Genomic DNA, 26,743 nt, shown 5'->3' with positions numbered 1-26,743 from the left:
CACTTTTTATATTAACATGTCAATATATGGGTGTACAGGTGTGGGATCAGTTATCCGGAAACCCATTATCCAGAAAGCTCCAAATTACAGAAAGGCTGTCTCCCATAGACTCCATTTTATCCAAATAATCCAAATTTTAAAAAAATGATTTCCTTTTTTTCTGGAATAATAAAACTGTATCTTGTACTTGATCCAAGCTAAAATATACTTAATCCTTTTTGGAAACAAAACAGCCCATTGGGTTTATTTAATGTTTCATGCTTTTCTAGGTATGAAGATCCAAATTACTTAAAGATCTGTCACCCGGAAAGCTGCAGGTCCAGAGCATTCTGGATAACAGATCCCATACCTGTACTAATCTGTCTGCAAACAAACACCAATAGATGTATATAAACACATATATACATAAATATATGCCTGTATTTTGGGTGTGTGTCGGTCACAACTGAACATATGCCTGATAAACTATTTATGATAAAATAACTAATAAAAAAATGTAATTAAACACATACATTCTTTGTCAATAGCACTTTAAATTTATTTTAGAAAATACAATTCCTAGGTAGGTATTTCAAAGATAATTATTGGGCACTGTGGTGTCTGCAACATCTTTATTTTAAATAGCATATTTCTTAGAAGGGTACAGTGTGCAGCTGATACATAAAATTAAAGAAAAATTAATATGTTTTGGCCAAAAGGATTAAATATAGCCTGTGGCTTTTTGCCTCAAGAAAAAGAAGTCCCCTTTTTGATCCTATGAAATAAATTAAAAAAATTGAGGAGAGAAATAATAATCATAAAAAGGGAGGTCTTCCAAAAGAAAAATTGTGACATCTAGTGAGAATTTAGAGAAAGAACATGCTACTGACATAAAAAAAAACTATAAATATTAAGAAATATGCATTAACCTCTACAGCTGGCTACTGAAACCGTCTGGTAATAATCTTAGGATAATATACAGTATGTATAACAGAAACATACTACTTGGTGTAAAAAGTTGTTTATTCAAATATAGAACTGGTACAAATCACCATTTTTCCCCAACAAAACCCTATTATATGCCAGGATTCTTTTGCTACTGTGCCTGAAGCAAACCAATGCAGGAGTAGCAAAGATCAATTGTATCAATTTGCACCCATTGTGCAAGAAGAAATCAGGACACCGATGATCACCTGTGTGTCCCTGATTTGCACACTATTCAGTAGACACAAGATCGAGTCCTAGTGCCGCATGCTGAACCTTATGCACTTTTTGTGCCTACTACTTGTGTCTTGTTTTAGTAGATGAGCCCTTCTGTGCACATTGTGTATATCACAATAGATTTTATACTTGACTACCTCTGCATTTATAAATTTATACTAAAATACTATATAGATGAGTTGCTTTTTCATATACCCCTACCATACTATGCATTGTAAAAATATTTTTTAAAACAATGGCATATTTTAAAACAACACCTTCTGCAGTTAAGCTATATGAGATCAACAGACAGACATCCTTCAGTCTCAGTCCTTTGTGGCTTATTTAACCCTATACATATTTGAAAATGTGTCTGCTGCACTGTTCTGATTCTCTGCCTCACCACTTATCTTCAATATTATCTGCCAGTAGGACTTATAACGCAAAACCAAAAAGCTAAACAAAGAGCAAGCTCATGCTCATCTGGATTATATTAAAATGGAGTGGCCCATTGTTATTTCATCCTAGAGGCACTAGTAGTGGAAAAAAACATATAATCGCAAAGTAGGGTCTTTGCAAAAGGTAAAAACATTTTATTTAGATCAGTGTTTCGACTCTCACTGAGGGTCGTCTGCTACTTATACAGTACAACTAAATATGCAAAGAATGGCATATTAAGTGGAAGATAGAAAGTGTGAATTGTCTTTTTTATACAGTTGCTAGGAATACTTTAAAGTGTTGTGTATGTCTAAAAAAAAATCAAACATGGTTGGGGGGTAGAGTAAGGAAAATATAAGGGAAAGAGGGAGGTTTAGCTGGGATCCAAAATAATAATAATAATAATAATAAAATAATATAAAATAATTAATAATAATGCCAACCAGGGACTAGGAGTTCTTTCTCCGAGGTACTACTAATTATACTGAAAATATCTTGCCATGATAAGGCTGCTCACTACACATGCAGTTCATCTGAAAGTTAAACATTATTTGTTTTTTGTTTTTTTAAAAAAAAAAAAATTATTACGGTTAGGGCATTTCCCTCAACAAATATGTCACCCAAATAGAAAAATGCAAAGGGGAAAGGAAAGTAACAGTACAATGGAAACCATGCTAAATAATAAAAGATACTGACAGCTTTAATATACATAAAACAAATGAGAGCTTATTTACCAAATGCAGGTCACTAGTGCCCTGCCATGCAATTTTCTGAATGGGCACAGGTCTTTGCACATATAGAGCGCAGAGAATTGCTTCTGCCACATGAATACAGAGCTGCTTGTAAGGCATAAGTGGTGGTATCCAGGATGTCCAAGTTTTGGGCAACTCACCCTCTTAGTTTGTTTTCTTGAGTGAAAGTATTGGCTGGTCAATTGTTTAATCTCTGCATGATGCATTTATCATTATTTTTAAGCCCTGCATTTATGCATTATTCCAGACTGGATGCATTTACTAATGTGGAAGGATGTGCTAGCCACTGTCAGTTGCTTCTCTTTATGACTCTGGTATGCACTGCGAGAGTTGCACTTGACAAAAACCTGCGTGCAAGGAAATGGGCCATTGGCATCCACAAACATGACCCAAATAAATTCCTTTACATACAACTTGTTTATGAAAGTGCAAGGAAATGTGCAGCTGAAATCTTTGTTATACAGTTTGGAACTGTTATTATTATGTGGTTGCTAGGGCTACTACATACTAGTTATCAGGCAGCTATTTAAAACCAAGTCTAGAAGAATAAATACAAAGATAAGTCATAAAAATAAAACTGATTGTAATTTTGCAAAGAATAGGTAAAATACAAAAAGGTAACTTTTGAAAAATACTCCCAAAGCATGCTTATAGATAAAAAAATATAAGTTTTTTTCATATCATAAAAAGTTAAAAATTCCCCTTATGGTGCCTAAAATACAAAAAGGTGACCTGCACCTTTAAAGCAATTCCATAATTCATCCCTTTACAGCTTTGTTTCAAGCAAGAGTATACACTAGTGTTTTCTAAAAGTATGCCAAATGCAATGAAAATAAAGATAATAAATGTATAAGCATTTAACTAACATACCACAGCAAAGTGGTTATCTAAATTGTAAAATAGAATGGAGCCAAAAAATAGAAAATGCTACCTATTTGTACCAAAATATACATCATAATATAATAAGATTATTTACATAATCATTTTAGCAATAAAAGCATGATCAAGAACATTATAAAACACAATGTTAAATACTTCACTAGTGACTTGACACCAAACCAGCTTGCCAAGGTGACAAATTGCTTAGGCAGTGCATTCGGTTTTGGCTTGGCATGATAGCATGATTTGATGAATAGCTATATGTACAACGCTTCTGAATGGGTTCACAGATATGATACACTGGTTATTTAATTAATACCTCTTTTTTATACAAGTTGGTAATGTTATTATGTCTTATTCTTGGTATAAATGTTTTAATTAAGAAAATGACCTTGCCCAAGTGTGTTCTATGATTCCAAGATCACCACTTGCAAACCCAAATGAGGACAAAACCTACAGACTGAGCAGTACTGATTTAAGCCAGCTCGGGAAAATATTTTTAATGTAAAAGCCCACAGTTAAACATTTTTTTCTACTGAAGCAGTGCAATGATTAGCCATTAGAAAAAAATCCCACCATAGTTCTGTATATTTCTTTGTCAGCTATTTATTCAATGATCCTGCTAAAATCAAATGTCAAATAGATTCTTATAATGTGACTTTCATTTTCATTTTTCACACAAGGGTACCCTACATAATTACAAGTTTACTAATTTAAAAATATTTGAAACAATGAACATTTCTGTGTGCCTCGAGAGAAGGTGCAATCATAAAACATGTAACTAGCTTTAGATTGCAATGTTTACTTCCCAAAATTCAATGTCTGAAGATGTCCCTTGAAACTCTATTTTAGTAAGGTAAATTGAACACATGTAAACTTAATTTTGACTTTATTAGATAAATGTAAGAGCAACAAAATCTTACAGGATTTGTTTCTCTTAATTTTAATACAATTACAAATATATTTCCCCTGCTAATTATGAAAGACCTCATACACCAATGTCACCATGGGCATTTGTTTGCTTGATTGACAGTATTTCTTTTAAGTACTTAAGGGTTTTACTGATAACCTTCAGCTTGCTATTTAGCAAACACAACTTGTTCCCTGAGCCAGTGATGTACTAATTTTAAAATTGTTTTCTTTAGGGAGACCAAACCAGTCTTAATATTTGTTGAATCAAAAGATGAGGAAAAATATTGCCTTGATTTAGGGTAACAAGATGTTTCAAAAAGTTATCTATCCATGTTTCTGAAATCTTAAATGTTATCGTAAATGTGCTTTTTACTTTGCCATCCAAGTAATGTTATACATATATTTTTTGCTTTTTAAAAAATTAGATTAGGGTGAGAACAACAAGTTTTAACAAAGTCACCTGGTAGGAAATTCTTCTACCACACACGATTGATACATTTTGTCTAGGACAATGACATAGAAAAGGGGCTGATAAGGACATTATTAGACCGGCCTATTGAATCTATTACCTTGAATTTTGCCTGTTTTTTAGGTATTACCTGAAATTGTTCCCTGACTAAAGCTGGCCACAGATGCAAAGATCCGATCATACGAATCAACGAACAATCGGACTTCCCCATCTCCAGACCTGCCACTAACCATTCTGATCAAATAAAGTGCAAAATAACAGATCAGCCGATGTTCTGCCCCTAACAGCAATCGTACAAAAGTTAAGTCCAACCAAAGCTAGTGACAGTCTCCCTCTGAAAGTCGCACGATTGGCAATACATGCAGAGATATTACCCTCAGTCGACAGAAATCTTTTAACCTGTCCAATCGACCAAACGACCGATCTCTGCTGGATGAAAAATGTCGGGACTCTCCACACATGGTCCGAAAATCGTACGAATCCTCGATTCGTACGATCAGATCTTTGCGTCTATGGCCAGCTTAAGAGCTACAGTACATGGGCTATTTTGCCTGCTTTACATTACTAGTAATATGCATGGATTGCTTCCCATTCAAAAGTAGCATTGCTCCAAATGGCTGGTGAACTACACAACTAGGGGCCCATTCACTAAGCTCGAAGGAAGGAATAGAGGAAAATAGAGGAAAAAAAATTCGATTTTCAAATGGTTTTTTGGCTACTTCGACCTTCGACTACGACCTTCGAATCGAAAGATTCGAACTAAAAATAGTTAGAATATCCGACCATTCCATAATCTAAGTACTATCTCTTTAAAAATTTCTTCGACCCCCTAGTTCGCCACCTAAAACCTACCGAGGCCAATGTTAGCCTATGGGGAAGGTCCCCATAGGCTTTCCAAGGTTTTTCTGATCGAAGGATAATCCTTCGAGCGATGGATTAAAATCCTTAGAATCATTCGATTCGAAGGATTTATTCATTCGATCGAACTATTATTCCTTTGCGCAAAATCCTTCGACTTCGATATTCGAAGTCAAAGGATTTTAATTCGGTAGTCGAATATCGAGGGTTAATTAACCCTCGATATTCGACCCTTGATACATCTGCCCCCTAGTGATTTTCTATGTGTTATCAAGATTTTGTCATGAAATTTCATTATATACATTCCAAATGTGTCTTTTACCTTCTGTATCTCTAATGCTAATGCCACACATGGCACTTTTACCCTGTTATATAAAAAAAACTAGGCAGCATAATCACAAGCAGATTAAAGAGGTGGTTCACCTTTAAGTTTCAGTATGTTATAGAATAGCTAATTCTAAGCATTTTTCCATTTGGTTTCCAAATGGAAAATTGGTTTCCATTATTTATTTTTAGTTTTTGAAATATTTGGCTACTTACGACTCTTTTCAGTTTCCAAATAGGAACCCCATCTAAAAACAAATGCTCTGTAAGGCTACAAATTTATTGTTATTGCTTTTTATTACTCATCTTTCTATTCAGGCCCTCTGCTATTCATATTCCAGTCTCTTGTTCAAATCAATGCAATGCATGCAAATTAATTGTAATTTGAACCCTAGCAAACCAGACTGCTGAATCTGCAAACAGGAGAGCTGCTAAATAACTCAAAAACCACAAAAAATGAAAGCCCAACTGCAAATTGTTTCAGAATATCACTCTCTACATTTTACTAAAAGTTATCTCAAAGGTAAACAACCCCTTTAAAGCTGATTCCGGACAGAGTTTTCTTTTAAACGTTCTCATGATGCATTGTGTCATTCTGTTTTTGTAATAACATAAGAGTAATGATGCGAGGCCCATTTATGACGAGGTTCCATGCTCCACCTAATAAAACGGTCTTGCTGGTGCCATCTCAAATATTGCAATAAATAATTATTAAGGGCGTTTTTCAGCCAACGCTAAAAAATACACTGCCCTGCATGGTTTGGCAATTTTATACCCATTGGAAAAACATATACATTTGCCTAATGCATTATTGTTGTATTGGTGCATTAAAATCACCATGTGTGGCATTAGCCTAAAGACTTGAAACAATTCAGTAGAACTCAGTTTTACCCCACTGCCATGGATGATACCAAATCTGACTTATAGCATTCTGCCATATTTGTTACATGTGTCCTGACTGCACATAAAAACATAGTCATAGGTCTCTGGAGTATAAAATCGGACTCCTCCCCGCCTTACCAAGAACGTACAGTGCCATCTGGATCTGGCAGCACTGTAACCATGAAGTGTAAAATATGGTTGGCATTTATAATTACTATTGTAGCTGAAGATTTTCCCAATCTGAATAATAAATAAAATAATCAATATAATATATATAAAATTGCCACTGCTCAGGCCCTGGTTTTTGATTTGGTCATGAACACTCTTCTATTTCACACTCACATTTTTACTTAACATACCAAGCTTCATTTGTATACTACATATGTAGATAAAAGTAGAACAGAAAGCAGCCTTATGTGAGTGCAAAAGTGCACGGGAAAGTAGAGGGGGAAAATACAAGACACACACACAAGGAAATATTTTCCAAGAGAAGAGCTTTAACAAAGAAAAGAAACGGTACGAGTACTCAATATAACAGAGATTGACAGAATAGGAAAAAGCAAAAACACAAGAATAGACAAAAGCTGAAGAAGCAGGAGAAATAAAGAATGACATAAACAGAGAAAAGGTATTATAGTGAAAACAGAAGACAATATAAATATAAATCAAGAGGTAAATGTAATAAAGCACAGATTAAAGAGAAAAATATGAGAACGTAATAAATATTGCAATAAATAATAAAATCCTAATACAGCCATATTTAACATTTAATGTCAAGGCCACATGTGCTTGTGTAACAATAAAAAATTTTTTTAGTGGTTTTATCGTCGTTAAATGACACGCTATTCTTATCACCTGCAAAACTAAATAGGTTCAAAAATGCAATATCCATTGATACCTGACACCAGCACATAAAAGGAATATATACTGCTGTCCATTTGGCAATAACAAATATAAATACCTCATTTCCACCTGGAAGTCTGTTCAGATGTACTAATTGCCCTTGGTCATCCAGTACCAATTCTGTATAAGTGAGAACATCTGAAGGCAAAGGGCTTTTGGGCAGAAATGCATGAGCTTCCATAGATTCCCATAGTTTGATAAGTGCCTAAGAAAAAAAAAAACAGGCTTAGGGAAAATGCCTTTTTAAAAATGTGTTACTTGCAGGTGATACATTAAGTTATGGTACCACAAAACTGCAGGTTCCCAATCCATAGGTGAGATGCTGGAGCAAAAATACACATGGCAATATTATGTATTCTCTAAAAAAGGTTCTTAGTGACGTCATTAATTATTATCATCAGTGCATGTCTATTATAAGCTTAGCAAGTAAAGTACATTATTTTCCCGGGGTATCTGCAAATCAATCAGGCTACGTTCTACAGCATCGTCTCAATTATGTGAAAAACCTAAATATTCTTGTGCAATTGGAATGTATATAGCAACAATAATTTGTTTACATAAAGCACACTATTTAAATCACTTGTTGGTTCTATATAATTAAATTATGGTGGTTAATCAAAAAATGTATTACCTGGCGAAACATTTCTGGAATATCATAAACATAGGTTGTTCCCAAAGACTGAGCCTGAAACCTTTTGGACTGCAACAGATCTTTTGTCACATAAGGAGTATTAATCAGCATGCCGTGAAGTGGGCCTTGTTTATCACCATAGGCCTGGAACATGATCTGTTGAAAACAATCAGTAAGTTCATTGAAAATTTCTTGTGCACCTTCATTCCAGTAATTTATTAAAAAACAGATCACATTGCATTTATCACTGCAGTCCTGAGCAGATCATACAGCATGTTCAGATTATTTGTTTGTTGGGACTATGGCACAAGTCATTAATATCAAAATATAATTAGTACGTTATGCATATTATAAATTGAGTTGTAGTTGGCTTGAAGAATAAGCTTTACATTTTCAGAGCCATTCTTCTGTATGTAGCAAAAAAGGATTCTACCGACTAACTGATAAGATGTACTCATTAATGATTTAATTTAAAAGGATACTTGAACATCATTTGGCTTATATTTTGATCATCGCTGCATTGCAGCCGTAACTTCCTAACTCATACTGACTTTTGACCTTTTGCCATATAAGAAATTAACTTGAAAGATAGCTACAGGAGCCTGGGTCAATAATAACAAATTATCCATTTGGATGTCATTTTCCAGATATAGGAAAACTATAACAAACAGCCTTAGGCATTGTGATTGCAGGCTGATGACTCAACTGGATTTGTGTCTTGGAAATAGCTAAGTGGAGATTTGCTGCAGGATGGAAAGATCCATATTCATGGTCAGCAGAGACTCAAAAAGAATGTTTCTGATAATCAAAACCTAATTTGGGGTAAATAGGTTTCAGAAGGCATACCACTGATGGACAGCATATCTAGCAAAGAAACTATTACAAGGCAGCCACTTGATTTTAGAAATGAAAGCCTTAGGCATCAAGTACACTTTAATTAAGAACAAGTCATCACTAAAGGTTTACTTTAAAAACATATTTAAAGAAGCCTTAGAAAAGATTGTTGGCCTCTAAAATCAAGAAGAATTTTTATTATATTTTAGAGTTTTTCTAATAAGGGTGATTTTATTCTGACCTCAACAAGGAAGCAAAGAAAAAAGGAAGCATTATATTAGTTTAGCAAATCAATAATTTAGAAGCAAGGACAATACATTTTGCAGTCGTTAGCAATACAGAATTCATTTTTATTTTTTTATAACATCAGAAGTGTTATTCTGCTTGAAGAGAGTACAGTTATGGGATCCGTTATCCAGAAACCCGTTATCCAGAATGCTCCGAATTACGGAATAGCCGTCTCCCATAGACTTCATTTTATCCAAATAATCCGAATTTTTAAAAATTATTTCCTTTTTCTCTGTAATAATAAAACAGTAGCGTGTATTTGATCCCAACTAAGATATAATCAATCCTTATTGGAAGCAAAACCAGCCTATTGGGTTTGTTTAATGTTTACATGATTTTCTAGTAGAAAGTATGGAGATCTAAATTATGGAAAGATCCGTTATCCGGAAAACCCCATGTCCCGAGCATTCTGGATAACAGGTCCCATACCTGTATTTAAGTAAAAATAAAAAAAAAGTGGATTGTAAAGAGTGAAAAATATATATAAGAACTCCCTCAGTAAAGGGAAAAGGAAAGTAAATAACATTGGGGGTGCCACTTTATTTCAGAACGCTCAGTGAAGTGCCTAACCTTTTACCTGAGGTCAGTGCACCTTTTCTTTAATAATGTGGTATCTTGGCCTGGGCACATAAGCAATCAGTATGGTTTCTACAGTAATATAAAGAACATGTCCCCAGCCCAAGCAGCCATAAAGAGCAGAGAAAAGACAAGGAACAAAGGGAAGATTGCATTGGGTAAAAGATTTTCAACTCTGCAATCCGCAGCATTTTTTTTACCTTACTTCTTAATTCTTTTAGTCAGAACCCTTCAGCCGCACTTCAACATCACAACTTACATGCACTCTTCACACCCTATAAAACATTTGAGCCTCATTATCTTCCATTTTAATTACTGTAAGTGACATACAGACTGGTCTTTATATAGCTATAATGAGGCATCTAGACTTCTTTTTCTTGCTAATGCAAGACCTGGCACTTGTTTATTATACCTTCTCAAGATGCAGTACATTTACTGTTCTGTCTTTAAATATGTCCCTATCAATTTCTGCTTTTGCATTAACAACCCTTATGGGCACTTATTATTGTTTTCGTTTGCTGCACTTAAGGCCCCATTGACTGGAGCATTTTTCAGGTGGATAGTTTTCAAAATCTGAAATTCCCCATGTCAATCAACCACATTGTAAGTGTCAACCTACACCTTGAAATTAAATTTAATTGAAAGTACAAGTATTCAGGGTCCTTATCAGAATCTTTAATTACTCCAATACTAAAGAAAACACTCTGTTTGACTATCTTTGGTTATCTAATGGCACTTTCTAAGCCTATTACACACATCCTATGTCTTATAATGGGATACAACTTAACAGTACCTGAGGCGAGGCAGTGCTCTTGACCAGTTTCTAATCTCATGAGCTCTCATTCCTAAAAGCTATGCTAGCATCAACTTTCAAACTTTATTGAGACTGGAAGTTATAGCAAGCAGCAACCTGCATCATGGTTAAGATTTTGTTCACTATTGGTGCTTCATGAATGAAATATCAATGGATGCTTCTAATAATACATCTCACTTGAAATGAAGAAGCCAACTTAGTAAAATTCTAAGTATTATCCCAAAAGGGTTTTCAAATAGTGAAAGCATTAAATAAGCCTGCATAATGCCCTTCATGATCAGTACAATATGCAGTTAGTGTTTATTAAAACAACTCTGCCAGGTGAGCAAGAGAACTGTGGCTTGTACCTTCCAGACTGAAAGTAATTTTAAGTATTAATATGTCTCGAGTCTTACTCACAGATGAAGTGTAACTTGTCTGAGATTTTTTTCTGCAACCTGAGAACAAATAGGCTAATACTAAATTAAGATCTAACTCTCCATTAAGTAAAGTACATTTCAAAGGGAAAAGTAGTAACCTCCGTGGTATGCTGGTAAATACACAGAGTTTGTCAGGTAAAATGGGAGAGCTAGAGTTAATTGCACGCTCTAAAACTTATGATATACTTAGCATCACTGAGACTTAGTTGGATGAAAAATGTGACTTTAAATTTTGAATTTAAATGGTTAAACTCTTTTTAGGAGGGACAGAGGGATTAAAAAGGGTGGAAGAGTGTGTTTGTATGTAAAGCCTGATTTAAAGCCATGCACTAAAGAAATTACCATAGCTGGCACTGGCGAGGGAGTGGTATCACTCTGGGTAGAGATTATAACTGCGCAATAGGTTACAAAGAAAATTATCATTGTTGTAGGCTACAAACCGCTTCATATAAGTGATGAAAATGTTTACGAATAGAAGTGGCTTCACAACCAAGTAATTATTATGGGGGACTTCAATTATCCAGACATTGACTGCGGTAATGGGGTTGCAAAGTCTGAAAAAAAGCTAAAAGGTTTGTAAATATGCCAAATGGCAAAGTTTTATTTCAGATTGTTCAAGGACCTACCAGGAATGACTCTTGTGGACCTTGTAATAACGAATAATAGCAAACTCATCTCTAGCATTTGCGTGGGTGAGCATTTAGGGAATAGTGATTATAACATGGTCTCCTTTGAGATTATTTTGCAGAGGCAACTCTATAAGGGAGCAACTAAAATACTAAAGTTTAGACATGCAAACTTTGACAGTATAAGGGCATCTATGCAGCATATGAAGCGGGAAAGACTTTTCAGGGTTTTTTTCAGAGCAAAAATGGGATGTCTTTAAAATGATGGTTAATAAAAATATACATATTACCCTTGAAAGCATGGAATGTCTTTGCAAAACAAAACCTTTGTGGTTTGATAAAAGTGTTGGTGTTGAGGTGGGTCAGTTGATTGATAAGAATAGAGATAAAACAGAGATTCTGAACTGTGAAAAACCAAGTATTACAACAAATGATGCATGGTTCACGTAAAAGGAAATTCAAAAGACACTAGAACAAAGAGTAAAGATAGTACAAAGTAAATATAAACAAAGGTCCAGGACCAGATTGCCAAGCCTCTTTACTTCATTTTTCAGGATCCATTGAGGTCTGGCATGGTGCTGAGAGATTGGTGAATTGCTAATGTGGTGCCGCTATTCAAAAAGGGATCCCATTCTTAGCCTCAAAACTATAGGCTGGTTAGTCTGATCCCCGTGGTAGGAAAGCTTTTTGAAGTGGTATTAAGGAATAAGCAAATAAAGTGTGGTCTTGAATAAAAAATGGCATTACCTCAAGAAATGAAAACATAATTTTGCCTCTTTATCATTCCCAGGTAAGGCCTCACTTAAAGTATGCAGAGCAGTTTTGGGCTCCTGTCCTTAAAAAGGATATTAATGAGCTGGAGAGAGTGCAGAGAAATGCTACTAAAATGGTTAAGGGGATGGAAGATTTAAAGGCTAACTAATCCATAACAATGAATATGGCTAAAAATACCATATTTTATATACTGAACTTATTAAACCAGCCACAAGTTTCAGTTTCTTAATAGCAGCAATGAGCCAGGACTTAAACTTGTCACAGGTGGTCACCATCTTGGAAAGTGTCTGCGACACTCACATGCTCAGTGGGCTCTGAGCAGCTGTTGATAAGCTAAGCTTAGGGGTTGTTGCAAGTTATCAAGCAGAAAATGAGGTTGGCTTGTAATATAAGCTGATGCTACAGGGCTGATTATTAAATTCTGATGCCGGTTTCACTGGTTTCTGTGCTCTCATGTAGTAATTATCTGTATTAATTACTAATCAGCCTTATATTGTGACATTCATTCTATGTGGCTGTATATTGTGTGTTGGTCCCTAAGCTCAGTAAGTGACAGCAGCACAGAGCATGTGCAGTGAATCAGCAGAAAAGAAGATGGGGAGCTACTGGGGCATCTTCAGAGACACAGATCTTCCCTGCTAAAGGGCTGTGGTTGCTTTGGGCTGGTACAGAAGCCCAAACCATAACGCACAACATTTCTAGCCTACTTTAGTTAAGCTTTAGTTCTCATTTAAACTATGAGGGTCAATGTTGGGGTTGTTTTCTCTGGAGAAAAGATGCCTGCGAGGGGACATGATTACTCTTTATAAGTACATTAGAGGGCATTATAGACTGCTAGCTGGGGATCTATTTTTCCATAAAATGGATCATTGGACCAGAGGCCATCCCTTTAGACTAGAGCAAAAGAACTTTCATTTGAAGCAGCGTAGGTGGTTCTTCGCAGTGAGGACACTGAGGTTGTGAAATGCCTGCCGGATGATGTTGTGAGGGCTGGTTCTGTTAATGCCTTTAATAGGGCCTTGGGCCATTTCTTAAACAAGCATAATATCCATTGTGAAACTAAAATCTACAATTATTATAGATATTGGTATAGAGAGTAACGTGAGTGTATGGAAGGGTCGGTGTGAGTGTGTGTGTGTGTGTGTGTATCTAGTATAGGTAAATCTAAAAACAACTGGACTTGCTGAGTAATCAATGAAGACGTTTCACTACTCATCCGAGCAGCTTCTTCAGTTCAATAGGGATCCAAGATGTGGGAAGGGAGCGATCTGGAACTTACAACGGGGAGGGGATCAGGGGCTGCAGGCGGAGAAGGGAATCTGCAGCAGTCAGGAAATTTGGGCTGCCGGCTTGGAACAAGATCAGTGCTGCGGGCTCAGAGGAGATGGCTGCAGAGGGGAGGGGATTGGGACTTCGGCTGAAAGGGGGTCAGGACTGCAGACTGGAAAAGTAATGGAACCGTGGGCCGGGAATATAACTGTACTACGGACCAGGAGGCGTTCAGAACTGTGGGCAGGGTAGGGATCCTAGATGTGGGCTAGGGGCAGATCTGGGCTTGGAGCATATTGGGGCTGGGAACGAGGAGGCAGAAGATTGGGGCTGACAGCAAGACCAAAGAACAGTGGTGCGGGCTCATGTTGATTAGCATCTTTTAGTCAAATGTAAAATTATATGAAAGATAACTCCTTTAACTATGTAACTATGTAGTAGTGGAGATGCTAGGTGTTTCCCAAAACTTAAAAAAGTAACAGGTTTCAGCCACATAACAAAAAACACAAAATGCTGCAGCTTGTTTCAGCATCACAAAAAGCCTGTCAAAATGTTCGCTATACTTTGACGAAGTTTATTTATCTGTTTTGGATAAAAGCGCATACAGCAGTGCAACAGCAGTAGCCACAGTCGGCTAAGCAATTCACACCTCAGGCAGATATACTGTGGGCTGTGAAACAGATGGTGAGGAACTACTAGTCTGAAGGGGTGGCCTCTGGTGCGGTGATCCACTTTATGGGTAAAAAGGTCCCCTGCTATTTGTCTATAATGTCCTCTATTTTACTTGTAAAGTGTAATCATGTCCCCACTCAAGTGCCTTTTTTCCAGAGAAAACAACCCCAACTTTGACAGTCTACCATCATAATTTAAGTCTTCCATCCCTCTAACGAGTTTAGTTGCAAGTCTCTGCACTCTCTCCAGCTCATTTATATCCATCTTAAGGACTGGAGCCCAAAACTGCACTGCACACTCCAAGTGAGGCCTTACCAGGTATCTATAAAGAGGCATAATGATGTTTTCATCCCATGAGTTTATGCCTTTTTATGCAAGACAGAACTTAATTTGCTTTAGTGGCCACAGAATAAAACTGCCTGGAATTAGACAACACACACACAACACTTATTTTGTGTATAACTTGCATTTATATTATTTCTGTCAAAGTGCATAACCTTGCATTTATCAACATTCAACCTCATTTTCCAGACTGCTGCCTAGTTTTCCAACTCAGTCAAATCACTCTGAAAAGTGGCAGCTTCCTATTATTTAATGAGACTGAATAAAACCTTGCACACGAGTGAAAATCAAATCATTCCTTCATTTTCCTTAAACTAGGAAATAAAGTTGACACAAGACTATTCCCTTCTATAGAAACTTGCCAGCTGTTAGTTGCCATATTTTTTATGGCAACTTTTTGTGTTTCTTCTTCTTTAATAAATCACGAAAATTCAAGGTTTCAGAAAATATCCTCAAGTATATTTGCATTTTTTCTTGAATTGAGAAAAAACACAAACTCGATAAATCCAATTAGTGTCCTGTGCTTACTATGTATATCTACTACATTTAAAAACTTTCATGCCTCCCAACATTTGAAAATTGAAAAGAGGGACAAAAAAGTTCTGACCATGACCGTTTTGTAACCACAACCCCTAAATACCATGTCCATTTTACAAAATTTGTCAGTTTATGGAAAGTCGGAAAGTCTGGGAGTGTTAGGGTCTTGTTTTATGTGTTATTACAGTTTTGCTAATTTCGGGGGAATTAACCTTCAAGCTGTAAGTCTCCCAAGAGACCTGCTTATCTTAAATAGTTACAAATGTATCTAAGTGAAGGTGCAGGGTATTTTTGGGCTATCTGACAAACAGCCCATTATTTAATAAGGTTTTAGAAACTCAGGACATATCAATAAGAAACCAGGACTGGGGGCTGAGCTGCTCAGGAGCTGCTCAGGACTGTCCCACAAAAAATAGGACAGTTGGGAGGTATGTATTTCTACAACATGAAACATCAACAATCTTTTGCCAATTAAGGACACCACACTCATAGCTAAATATGGCCAAGACCAAGTACAAGAAACATGTACTGATGCCATATGGGGCTCTTTCTCAGCCTGAATATCAGACAATTCACTGGCCTCTGGCCGCTCCTGTATCAGCACTTTGGCGGCCTGGGTGCAGACACACGGAGCAGATTTCAGCATGGATTCCAATCCGCCCTTTACGTCTGCACCCAGGCTGATGCAGTGCCAGTTGGTGCAGACACAAGCAGGCAGAGACCAGCAGATCAGCGATACTTGGCCTATGTTTATAAACAGGCTGAGAATCAGGCTTATGAGGCAATAGACAAATATTAGAAGTCAAGGAAAACAAACAAGTGGATCCTTTAACAGAAATAGCACCTGGGGAAGCTGATCACACCTCCTACTTCCCGGCTGTCATTTCTATATGCAATGCTTGTGCAGAGCAGGAGATCACTCCTGCTGTTAACAGGCATTGCCCACAGAAGTGACAGCCAGTGCAAGCAGCAGAATCAGATTGCCCTGGTTGTCCAAGGAAATGGCAAAAATATTTGCCATCTACTTGTCCTGAGCAAAAATTACTGGATTTTGTGTACGTACTGGTGAGATTAGCTCAACCCTGTTTATACATATTTATATTTATTTGTTCCACAGTAGAATTGAAAATAAGGTCTTGATCTGTTATATGTTTTAAGAACATAAATTTTACTCACTTGACCAGTCCTTGAGTCAGTCACCTCTTTGTACAGACTGATGTCCAAGTAGTAGCCGGATTCATTGGTTAAAAATAGGCGTATTGGTATTTGCTTCCCTGTTGGTGTCAAGCGGATATTAATCTTCAGTTCAGCTTGTAAGACACGAAGTTTCCACAAACGACTTCCATAGCGCATCACCATACTACGAACAGACTCTTCAATCTACCAATATGGAAAGCAGATATTACTTTACCCTAATTAAGGCTCTTAAGAACTGCTTGTAATATTTAATATTTATATTTCATATATATATATATATATATATATATATATATATATATATATATATATATATATATATATATATATATATATATATACACACATATATATATATATGTACAACGATGGGTGCTTGGTCAAAGTGTAGTATACAAAGTTGATAAAGGCCCCAATGAGGGCCGAAATGTTGGAAAAACTAGTGATGTGTGAATAAAACCACTTGACAAAACAGTTGGAGTGCTGGTCCATTTTGAACTTTATATTGTAGTATATTTTTATATGGGATCCCTTATTGGGAAACCCATTATCCAGAAAGCTCCAAATTACAGAAAGCCCATCTCCCATATACTCCATTTTATCCAAATGTTTCAAATGATTTTCTTTTTCTCTGTAGCAATAAAACAGTACCTTGTACTTGAGCCAAACTAACATATAATGTATCCTTAATGGAAGCAAAACCATAATATTGGTTTTGTTTAATGTCTACATGATTTTCTAGTAGAGTTATGGTATAAAGATCCAAATTACAGAAAGTTTCATTATCCGGAAAACTTCAGGTCCTGGCGAGCATTCTGGATATCAACATATTCATTTTAGTGATTTAAAAGGTTTCTGAAACCATGAATAAGCTCATTTTCTGCTTGCCCTGGCTGTCAAAGGAAAATATGTTGCCATCTATTTGTCCTGAGTTTGCAAAAGTTACTGGATTTTGCAAGTTTATTCATGTTTTTTTAAACCACAAATAAACTAATTTTCTCCATAATCATGAAAGCCATGTAATTTATTAAAAGATCCAAATATAATAAGCATAACTGATAAAAGATGAGTTTCTTTGACAATTACTTGCGAAAAGAAAACCTCAAAAATTCAAATGACTAAAAAAAGGGTACAATATGATCAGTGCAGCTCCCATTGGCTTCTATAGGACCGTGACTGTTTTTGCTTGGCGAAGTTTTAAAATGAGAATTTTCACTTCTGCTGGAAGGGCTGAGCCTCAGAAATGTAGGATGTTTCAATGGCAAAAATAAAAGCAACATGGTTGTTAACGTAAAGAATTCCTTGAAGTGCCACTGTTCACTTCTTACAAAATACTTTAAATTGAACCCCTACGTATACATGTAATGAATATCCCCAGGAAAGTGCTCCTTTGGAAAATTATTTGTTTTATTAGGAAAACAGTGGGTTCAGCAGTGATTATATATAGAGCAGTGAAGGATTAAATGCCGTGTAACCTATATCCCGTCAACACTTCAAAAGCTTATATAGACAAGCCATTATCATCATCATTTATTTATATGGCCCCAAAAATGTATAAAGTGATTTACATTAATACCAATACAAACCTTGGACTAAATTTACAAACAAGGAAGTAAAACCAATAAACAGCATTAATATAATTTTGAATGCCTAAATGTGACAGCTAGTATAATACAACAAAATATATACAGTATAATGATTTAGAAATTTTTCAGATATGGTTTTTGCTATTTGGGTAAAATAAAACCTCCTCTAGTAGGTACACTAAATCAATTGGCTGTTATGAAGCAAATTTTATTTGGTCTTAAAAAAATTATCAATGACATACCTTTGAAGGATCCATAATAACAGTTGGTACAAAGTTAAGGAAGATGTGATTGCAGTCAGTGCGTACATTAGTGTTATTAAAAGCCACCTCCAGCTCATCCATTGCTTCAAGAAGCAATCTCTCCCCTTCATTCTGCAAGTACTCAAATGAGGCTTCCTGAAAAACATCCATCACAGAATCTAGTTTTAATCTAATTTAGATATTAATTTTAAAGGGGTGGCTCACATTTAAGTGAACTTTTAGTATGTTGTAGAATGGCTAACAACTTTTCAACTTTCAATTTTTTCTTTTTTTTTTTTTTTATAGTTTTTGCATTATTTCCCTTTTTTATTCTGACTCTTCCCAGTTTTCAAATGGGGGTCACAGACTGCACCTAATAACAAATGCTCTGTAAGGCTACAAGTGTATTGCTATTGCTATTTTTTATCACTCATCTTTCTATTCAGGCCCTCGTATTCATATTCCAGTATCTTATTCAAATTAATGCCTAATTTAGACGGTAGCAACCAGGTTGCTGAAATTGCAAAGTGGAGAGCAGCTGAATAAAAACCTAAATAACTCAAAAGCCACAAATAAAAAATTAAAAAAATCAAAATTAAAATCAAATTGCAAATTGTCTCAGAATATCAATCTCTACATCATACTTTATGATGAGTTAACTCAAAGGTGAACAACCCCCCCTTTAAGGAGAAAATAAGAGAAAAATTATAAAAACACATTTTGTTATTCTGAGGGGCCTAATTAACCCTTTAAGTGCCACAGAACGTAGAATCTACGTTCTGTGGAAAAGTAACTTGCAGCACTTCCGGGTTCTGGAGCGGAGGAGCGGCTGTTAGAGCCGCTCGCTCCGTTCCGCTTCGATCCCCTGCCCCTAGGCAACGAGCAGAGCAGGGGATCGAGTGGCCCCTGGGGCGCGATCGCCCAGGGGCCCAAAAACAGCAGCAGGCACGTGTTCCTTACGTGTCCTGCTGCTGCAGCCTGCACTGCGCCATCCAGCTCCGCCCCCACAGCACAGAGACACGCAGATCGTCGCAGATGTCTTCCTGGGACCCCTCCACATCGTGTGCAACAGTCTTCAGCGACTTTTTCAGGTTAGTGCAACAATTACACACACAAACACACCAACACACACTTATTACAGTAATACACACTTAGATTCACACTTACACACACTTACACATACATTTTTTGGGGATTGGGGGGGTCACTTACACTCACTGCACTTACACACACGTGCACACGCACACACGCGGACATAACATGTAATTTACCATTTGTACACACGCACACGCACATACATGGCATTGTGGCTTTTTTTTTTTTTTTTCTTATCGCATCGTCTCTTTTTTTTGCTGAAAAAAATGTTTTATTGCCATTACGAATAGCGTATTCGCTAACCGTACTGTGCAATATCTTTTGTATGTTATTTCGGTGATTATATTGCAATTTTGGGTATTTTGGTGCATTTTTAGCCATTTTATTGAATTTTTAGCCATTTTATTGCATTTTCAGCTCTGCATATGTTGTGTTCACTTGTTTCTAGCCGTATAACCTGTTTGGCCCAGCTAAAATATTCAAACTGTGATTCTGATGGCCGATAACACTATTCTGGAAAAAAAACATTGATTTTTGTGGTTTTATTGGATTTTTTTTCATTTCACTCTTTACTGCCTTATTTTGTTTTGCCTTGTAAATTTTATCTACTATATATCCATTTGGGGGTCTCTGTGCGCCACATAGTTTGGTGTATCTATGCATATTGGGCATCAAAGTATTCAGTAGACCCCTGGCGTTCATATTTAGGATGTTTTATGCTGATACGTTACGAAATGTGGGGCATATAATGGGGTAAAATTCAAGCTTTGTGACGATTTTCAGAAATTTGATAAAAACCGTTATGTTCAGCATTGCTTTGCAGTTTGGCAGTTTGTAGTAGAAACACTTATTTACCCATATTGGATTCGTCAGAATGTGTACTTTCTGAAAATATATGGTTTTCTGGGGTCTCTGTACTGTTAGGGGGGTCTAATGTCGCATAATACACACACCAGGTGCTCATATTGCAGCAGCCAGCGCGTCAGCTGTGAAAATGTATATACACTATTGTCATTTGGTGGTCTCTGTGCGCCACATAGTTTGGTATATCTATGCATATTGAGCATCAAAGTGTTCAGTAGACCCCTGGCGTTCATATTTAGGATGTTTTATGCTGATACGTTACGAAATGTGGGGCATATAATGGGGTAAAATTCAAGCTTTGTGACGATTTTCAGAAATTTGATAAAAACCGTTATGTTCAGCATTGCTTTGCAGTTTGGCAGTTTGTAGTAGAAACACTTATTTACCCATATTGGATTAGTCAGAATGTGTACTTTCTGAAAATATATGGTTTTCTGGGGTCTCTGTACTGTTAGGGGGGTCTAATATTGCATAATACACACACCAGGTGCTTATATTGCAGCAGCCAGCGCGTCAGCCGTGAAAATGTATATACACTATTGTCATTTGGTGGTCTCTGTGCGCCACATAGTTTGGTATATCTATGCATATTGAGCATCAAAGTGTTCAGTAGACCCCTGGCGTTCATATTTAGGATGTTTTATGCTGATACGTTACGAAATGTGGGGCATATAATGGGGTAAAATTCAAGCTTTGTGACGATTTTCAGAAATTTGATAAAAACCGTTATGTTCAGCATTGCTTTGCAGTTTGGCAGTTTGTAGTAGAAACACTTATTTACCCATATTGGATTAGTCAGAATGTGTACTTTCTGAAAATATATGGTTTTCTGGGGTCTCTGTACTGTTAGGGGGGTCTAATATCGCATAATACACACACCAGGTGCTTATATTGCAGCAGCCAGCGCGTCAGCCGTGAAAATGTATATACACTATTGTCATTTGGGGGTCTCTGTGCGCCACATAGTTTGGTATATCTATGCACATTGGGCATCAAACTATTTAGTAGACCCCTGGCGTTCATATTTAGGATGTTTTATGCTGATATGTTACGAAACGTGGAGCATATAATGGGGTAAAATTCAAGCTTTGTGACGATTTTCAGAAATTTGATAAAAACCGTTATGTTCAGCATTGCTTTGCAGTTTGGCAGTTTGTAGTAGAAACACTTATTTACCCATATTGGATTCGTCAGAATGTGTACTTTCTGAAAATATCTGGTTTTCTGGGGTCTCTGTACTGTTAGGGGGGTCTAATGTCGCATAATACACACACCAGGTGCTTATATTGCAGCAGCCAGCGCGTCAGCCGTGAAAATGTATATACACTATTGTCATTTGGGGGTCTCTGTGCGCCACATAGTTTGGTATATCTATGCATATTGGGCATCAAAGTGTTCAGTAGACCCCTGGCATTCATATTTAGGATGTTTTATGCTGATAAGTTACGAAATGTGGGGCATATAATGGGGTAAAATTCAAGCTTTGTGACGATTTTCAGAAATTTGATAAAAACCGTTATGTTCAGCATTGCTTTGCAGTTTGGCAGTTTGTAGTAGAAACACTTATTTACCCATATTGGATTTGTCAGAATGTGTACTTTCTGAAAATATATGGTTTTCTGGGGTCTCTGTACTGTTAGGTGGTCTAATGTCGCATAATACACACACCGGGTGGTTATGTTGCAGCAGCCAGCGCGTCAGCCGTGAAAATGTCTATACATATTGTCATTTGGGGGTCTCTGTGCGCCACATAGTTTGGTATATCTATGCACATTGGGCATCAAACTATTTAGTAGACCCGTATGTTTATATTTAGGATGCTTTATGCTGGTAATGATACATGGACAATACGATGCTGGAAAGTTGAAGCTTTGAGGCAATTTTCAGATATTTCACCAAAACCGCCAAATTTGGCAAAGCCTTGCGACTCAGTAGTTTGGAGCAGAAAGGCATGGGTACCCATTTTAGATTCGGTAGAATGTGTACTTTCCAAAACTATATGGGTTTTGGGGGGCAAACATATATTTCTGTGTTTTTACCCCACAAAAATGCAGTCAATGTGTTGATTTTTCATTAGCTGAAGTTACCCACGGAACTGTTTGTATGCGCTAACTTCATTTTGGGGCCTCTAAATGCCAGATACTTTGGTAAACTTATGAACAATGGCCACCAAAATGTTCAGAGGAACCCTGGCAATCATATTTAGGGTGCTTTTTCTTAGTACGTAATGATACATGGGTGATATAGTGCTGGGAAGTTGAAGCTTTGAGGCAATTTTCAGATATTTCACCAAAACCGACAACTTTGGGAAAGCCTTGCGACTCAGTAGTTTGGAGCAGAAAGGCATGGGTACCCATTTTAGATTCAGTAGAATGTGTACTTTCCAAAAATATATGGGTTTGGGGGGTAAACATATATTTCTGTGTTTTTACCCCACAAAAATGCAGTCAATGTGTTGATTTCTCATTAGATGAAGTTACCTACAGGACTATTTGTCTGCGCTAACTTCATTTTGAGGCCTCTAAATGCCAGATACTTTGGTAAACCTATGAACAATGGCCACCAAACTGTTTGGAGGAACCCTGGCAATCATATTTAGGGTGCTTTTTCTTGGTGCGTAACGATACATGGGTGATATGGTGCTGAGAAGTTGAAGCTTTGAGGTAATTTTCAGATATTTCACCAAAACCGACAATTGTGGGAAAGCCTTGCGACTCAGTAGTTTGGAGCAGAAAGGCATGGGTACCCATTTTAGATTCGGTAGAATGTGTACTTTCCAAAAATATATGGGTTTTGGGGGTAAACATATATTTCTGTGTTTTTACCCCACAAAAATGCAGTCAATGTGTTGATTTTTCATTAGCTGAAGTTACCCACGGGACTGTTTGTATGCGCTAACTTCATTTTGGGGCCTCTAAATGCCAGATACTTTGGTAAACCTATGAACAATGGCCACCAAACTGTTTGGAGGAACCCTGGCAATCATATTTAGGGTGCTTTTTCTTGGTACGTAACGAAACATGGGTGATATGGTACTGAGAAGTTGAAGCTTTGAGGCAATTTTCAGATATTTCACCAAAACCGACAATTGTGGGAAAGCCTTGCGACTCAGTAGTTTGGAGCAGAAAGGCATGGGTACCCATTTTAGATTCGGTAGAATGTGTACTTTCCAAAAATATATGGGTTTTGGGGGTAAACATATATTTCTGTGTTTTTACCCCACAAAAATGCAGTCAATGTGTTGATTTTTCATTAGCTGAAGTTACCCACGGGACTGTTTGTATGCGCTAACTTCATTTTGGGGCCTCTAAATGCCAGATACTTTGGTAAACCTAGGAACAATGGCCACCAAACTGTTTGGAGGAACCCTGGCAATCATATTTAGGGTGCTTTATCTTGGTGCGTAACGATACATGGGCGATATGGTACTGAGAAGTTGAAGCTTTGAGGCAATTTTCAGATATTTCACCAAAACCGACAATTGTGGGAAAGCCTTGCGACTCAGTAGTTTGGAGCAGAAAGGCATGGGTACCCATTTTAGATTCGGTAGAATGTGTACTTTCCAAAATATATGGGTTTTGGGGGTAAACATATATTTCTGTGTTTTTACCCCACAAAAATGCAGTCAATGTGTTGATTTTTCATTAGCTGAAGTTACCCACGGGACTGTTTGTATGCGCTAACTTCATTTTGGGGCCTCTAAATGCCAGATACTTTGGTAAACCTATGAACAATGGCCACCAAACTGTTTGGAGGAACCCTGGCAATCATATTTAGGGTGCTTTTTCTTGGTGCATAACGATACATGGGTGATATGGTGCTGAGAAGTTGAAGGTTTGAGGCAATTTTCACATATTTCACCAAAACCGACAATTGTGGGAAAGCTTTGCGACTCAGTAGTTTGGAGCAGAAAGGCATGGGTACCCATTTTAGATTCGGTAGAATGTGTACTTTCCAAAAATATATGGGTTTTGGGGGTAAACATATATTTCTGTGTTTTTACCCCACAAAAATGCAGTCAATGTGTTGATTTTTCATTAGCTGAAGTTACCCACGGGACTGTTTGTATGCGCTAACTTCATTTTGGGGCCTCTAAATGCCAGATACTTTGGTAAACCTATGAACAATGGCCACCAAAATGTTCAGAGGAACCATGGCAATCATATTTAGGGTGCATTTTCTTAGTGCATAATGATACATGGGTGATATGGTGCTGGGAAGTTGAAGGTTTGAGGCAATTTTCACATATTTCACCAAAACTGACAATTTTGGGAAAGCCTTGCGACTCAGTAGTTTGGAGCAGAAAGGCATGGGTACCCATTTTAGATTCGGTAGAATGTGTACTTTCTAAAAATATATGGGTTTGGGGGGTAAACATATATTTCTGTGTTTTTACCCCACAAAAAATGCAGTCAATGTGTTGATTTCTCAGTAGCTGAAGTAAAGTCCTGATCAATTTGGATGTGCTAACTTCATATTGGTGTCTCTAAATGCCAGATACTTTGGTAAACCTATGCATAATGGGTATCAAACTGTTCAGTGGACCCCTGGCAATCATATTTCAGGTGCTTTTTCTTGGTACCTAATATAGTTTGGGATATGCGGAGCAGCAAAATAAAACCTTTGAAATGATTTTTCAGAATTTTGAATTTTTTTTTGAAAAACCGCTATGTTCAGACAAGCTTTTATGTTTGGTAGTTGGGAGTAGAGAGACATAGTTACCCATTTTGTAATCGGCAGAATGTGTACTTTTCAAAAATGTATGGTTTTCTGGTGTAAACCTACGGTTTCAGGAGTTTTTGCCTTGGAATCTAAAGCATGCCGTTTTCTGCCTTAGTGCTTTCAAAATTCGGCAATATACTGCCGGGAGTTTTTGAGGTACAGAAGTCCTAAATCTCCCTAAAACTATACATATCTGGTATTGGCACGTTCGAGAGACATAAGGCTTTCCAAATCAGTTGGATTTTCATCCGTAAAATGAAATATTTTTCTGGTATAAATTGATATACGATGAAAAATGGTAATTTTTCATTTTTTTTTGGTATTTAGCACTATAAATTTTTTTGCACAGGTGGAAATACATGAAAACTCAGGCAGATTTAGAAAGCTCAGTTTCTACCGAAAAAAACAATGTATAGTTTTCCTAGGTAAACTATAGGTTTCCCCTCAGAAAATGCCCCTAAAGTGAGAGAGCACAAAATGTTTCAAAAACGGCTGGCATTTCGCGTAATCAAAATGTGAAATTCTGCTGGCACTTAAAGGGTTAATAAACCTCTAATTATTCAGGCCGAGTTTCTAAATGAGAAAACTCTAATTAATCCGATAGAAGTCTGGGATTTTGTCCCATAATTCAAAAAAAGTTTTTGCAGCGGCAATTCGATAAAATCGAAGTTTTCCAATTGTAAGATATGAATTGTTTCAAAATTTTTTCGCTTTGACTTTTCCGAGAAACATTATTGATGAATGAGTTCAATTAGTGGAAGGGAGTTTGGTCAACTTTGTTTTAATAAAAAAATACGATTAATTCAAGTTTTAGTAAATAACCCCCTGAGTGTATGCAATCTTAAGAAACTTGTATTTAGGTAACAGCCATTTACATGAGACCTTTTGAAATCTTCCCATAAGTTTATATTTTCATTTGTATTTAATGACTAAATTCTAAGATCATCCATCAGGAAAAAAATACAGCACCAACAAATTTAATATAAGGTGTATAGCATATATGTTTGATGCATAAGACTCCATAGAGTCCCGTACAATAAAGAAACAAAGTAAATTCATTCATACCTTTGTTACCAAGTCAGAGTGCCTGATGATGGCCCGGACAAAAAAACGATAATCAGTCACTTCTGTGCCTGCTTCAACCTTTGCAGCACCCAGATACAAATGCATTTTATGATTTGAACATGGTATTGCTGTCAGATCAAAATTACGCATACGATTCAGTTCCAGTTGAAAAGCAAGGGCAGGCTCTAAGTGCCTGTAGATTCGGTCTTCTTCAAACTTAGAAAAAAACATACAAGAGAATAAAATGGAAAAAGTTAAAACCAACTCAAAACTTTATGTTTTATCATGAAGACAATAAACCAACTTCAAAATCTTTTTCAGCAAAATGAAAGTAAGAGCTTACATTCTTTTTCAGCAAAAGTTTTGAATCTGAAATCGATATCACCACCTAAATAAAATTTATTGTCGAAGTCGAAGGATTTTGCGCTATTGAGCATGGACAAAGCTCAACCCAACCAACCTGGGAATGCCTGGAATCCTTTATTCTACCAGATGCACCCACAGAATGCAAATTTAATTCAGTGTCCATTCTTTTCCGTCTAAATTAATAAATGCTCTCTTTGAAAATGAATGAATGTTATAATCTCTATACCT

General features: G+C 36.7%; 1 protein-coding gene across 1 annotated transcript in view; it reads right to left on the bottom strand.

Moving 5' to 3' along the window:
* Window positions 1-26,743, bottom strand: part of acaca.L (acetyl-CoA carboxylase alpha L homeolog) — a 253,393-nt gene that overhangs the window by 107,410 nt on the left and 119,240 nt on the right. The window contains 5 exon segments of the mRNA XM_041581952.1: window positions 7,655-7,801; window positions 8,228-8,383; window positions 16,555-16,758; window positions 18,404-18,559; window positions 26,150-26,365. Of these exon segments, the coding sequence (XP_041437886.1) occupies window positions 7,655-7,801; window positions 8,228-8,383; window positions 16,555-16,758; window positions 18,404-18,559; window positions 26,150-26,365 (879 nt within the window).

This window comes from Xenopus laevis, chromosome 2L (genome assembly GCF_017654675.1).
Source record: "Xenopus laevis strain J_2021 chromosome 2L, Xenopus_laevis_v10.1, whole genome shotgun sequence".
NCBI lineage: Eukaryota > Metazoa > Chordata > Amphibia > Anura > Pipidae > Xenopus > Xenopus laevis.
The sequence above is the reverse complement of the archived record's forward strand: the minus strand, read 5'-3'. Positions and strand labels throughout refer to the sequence as shown.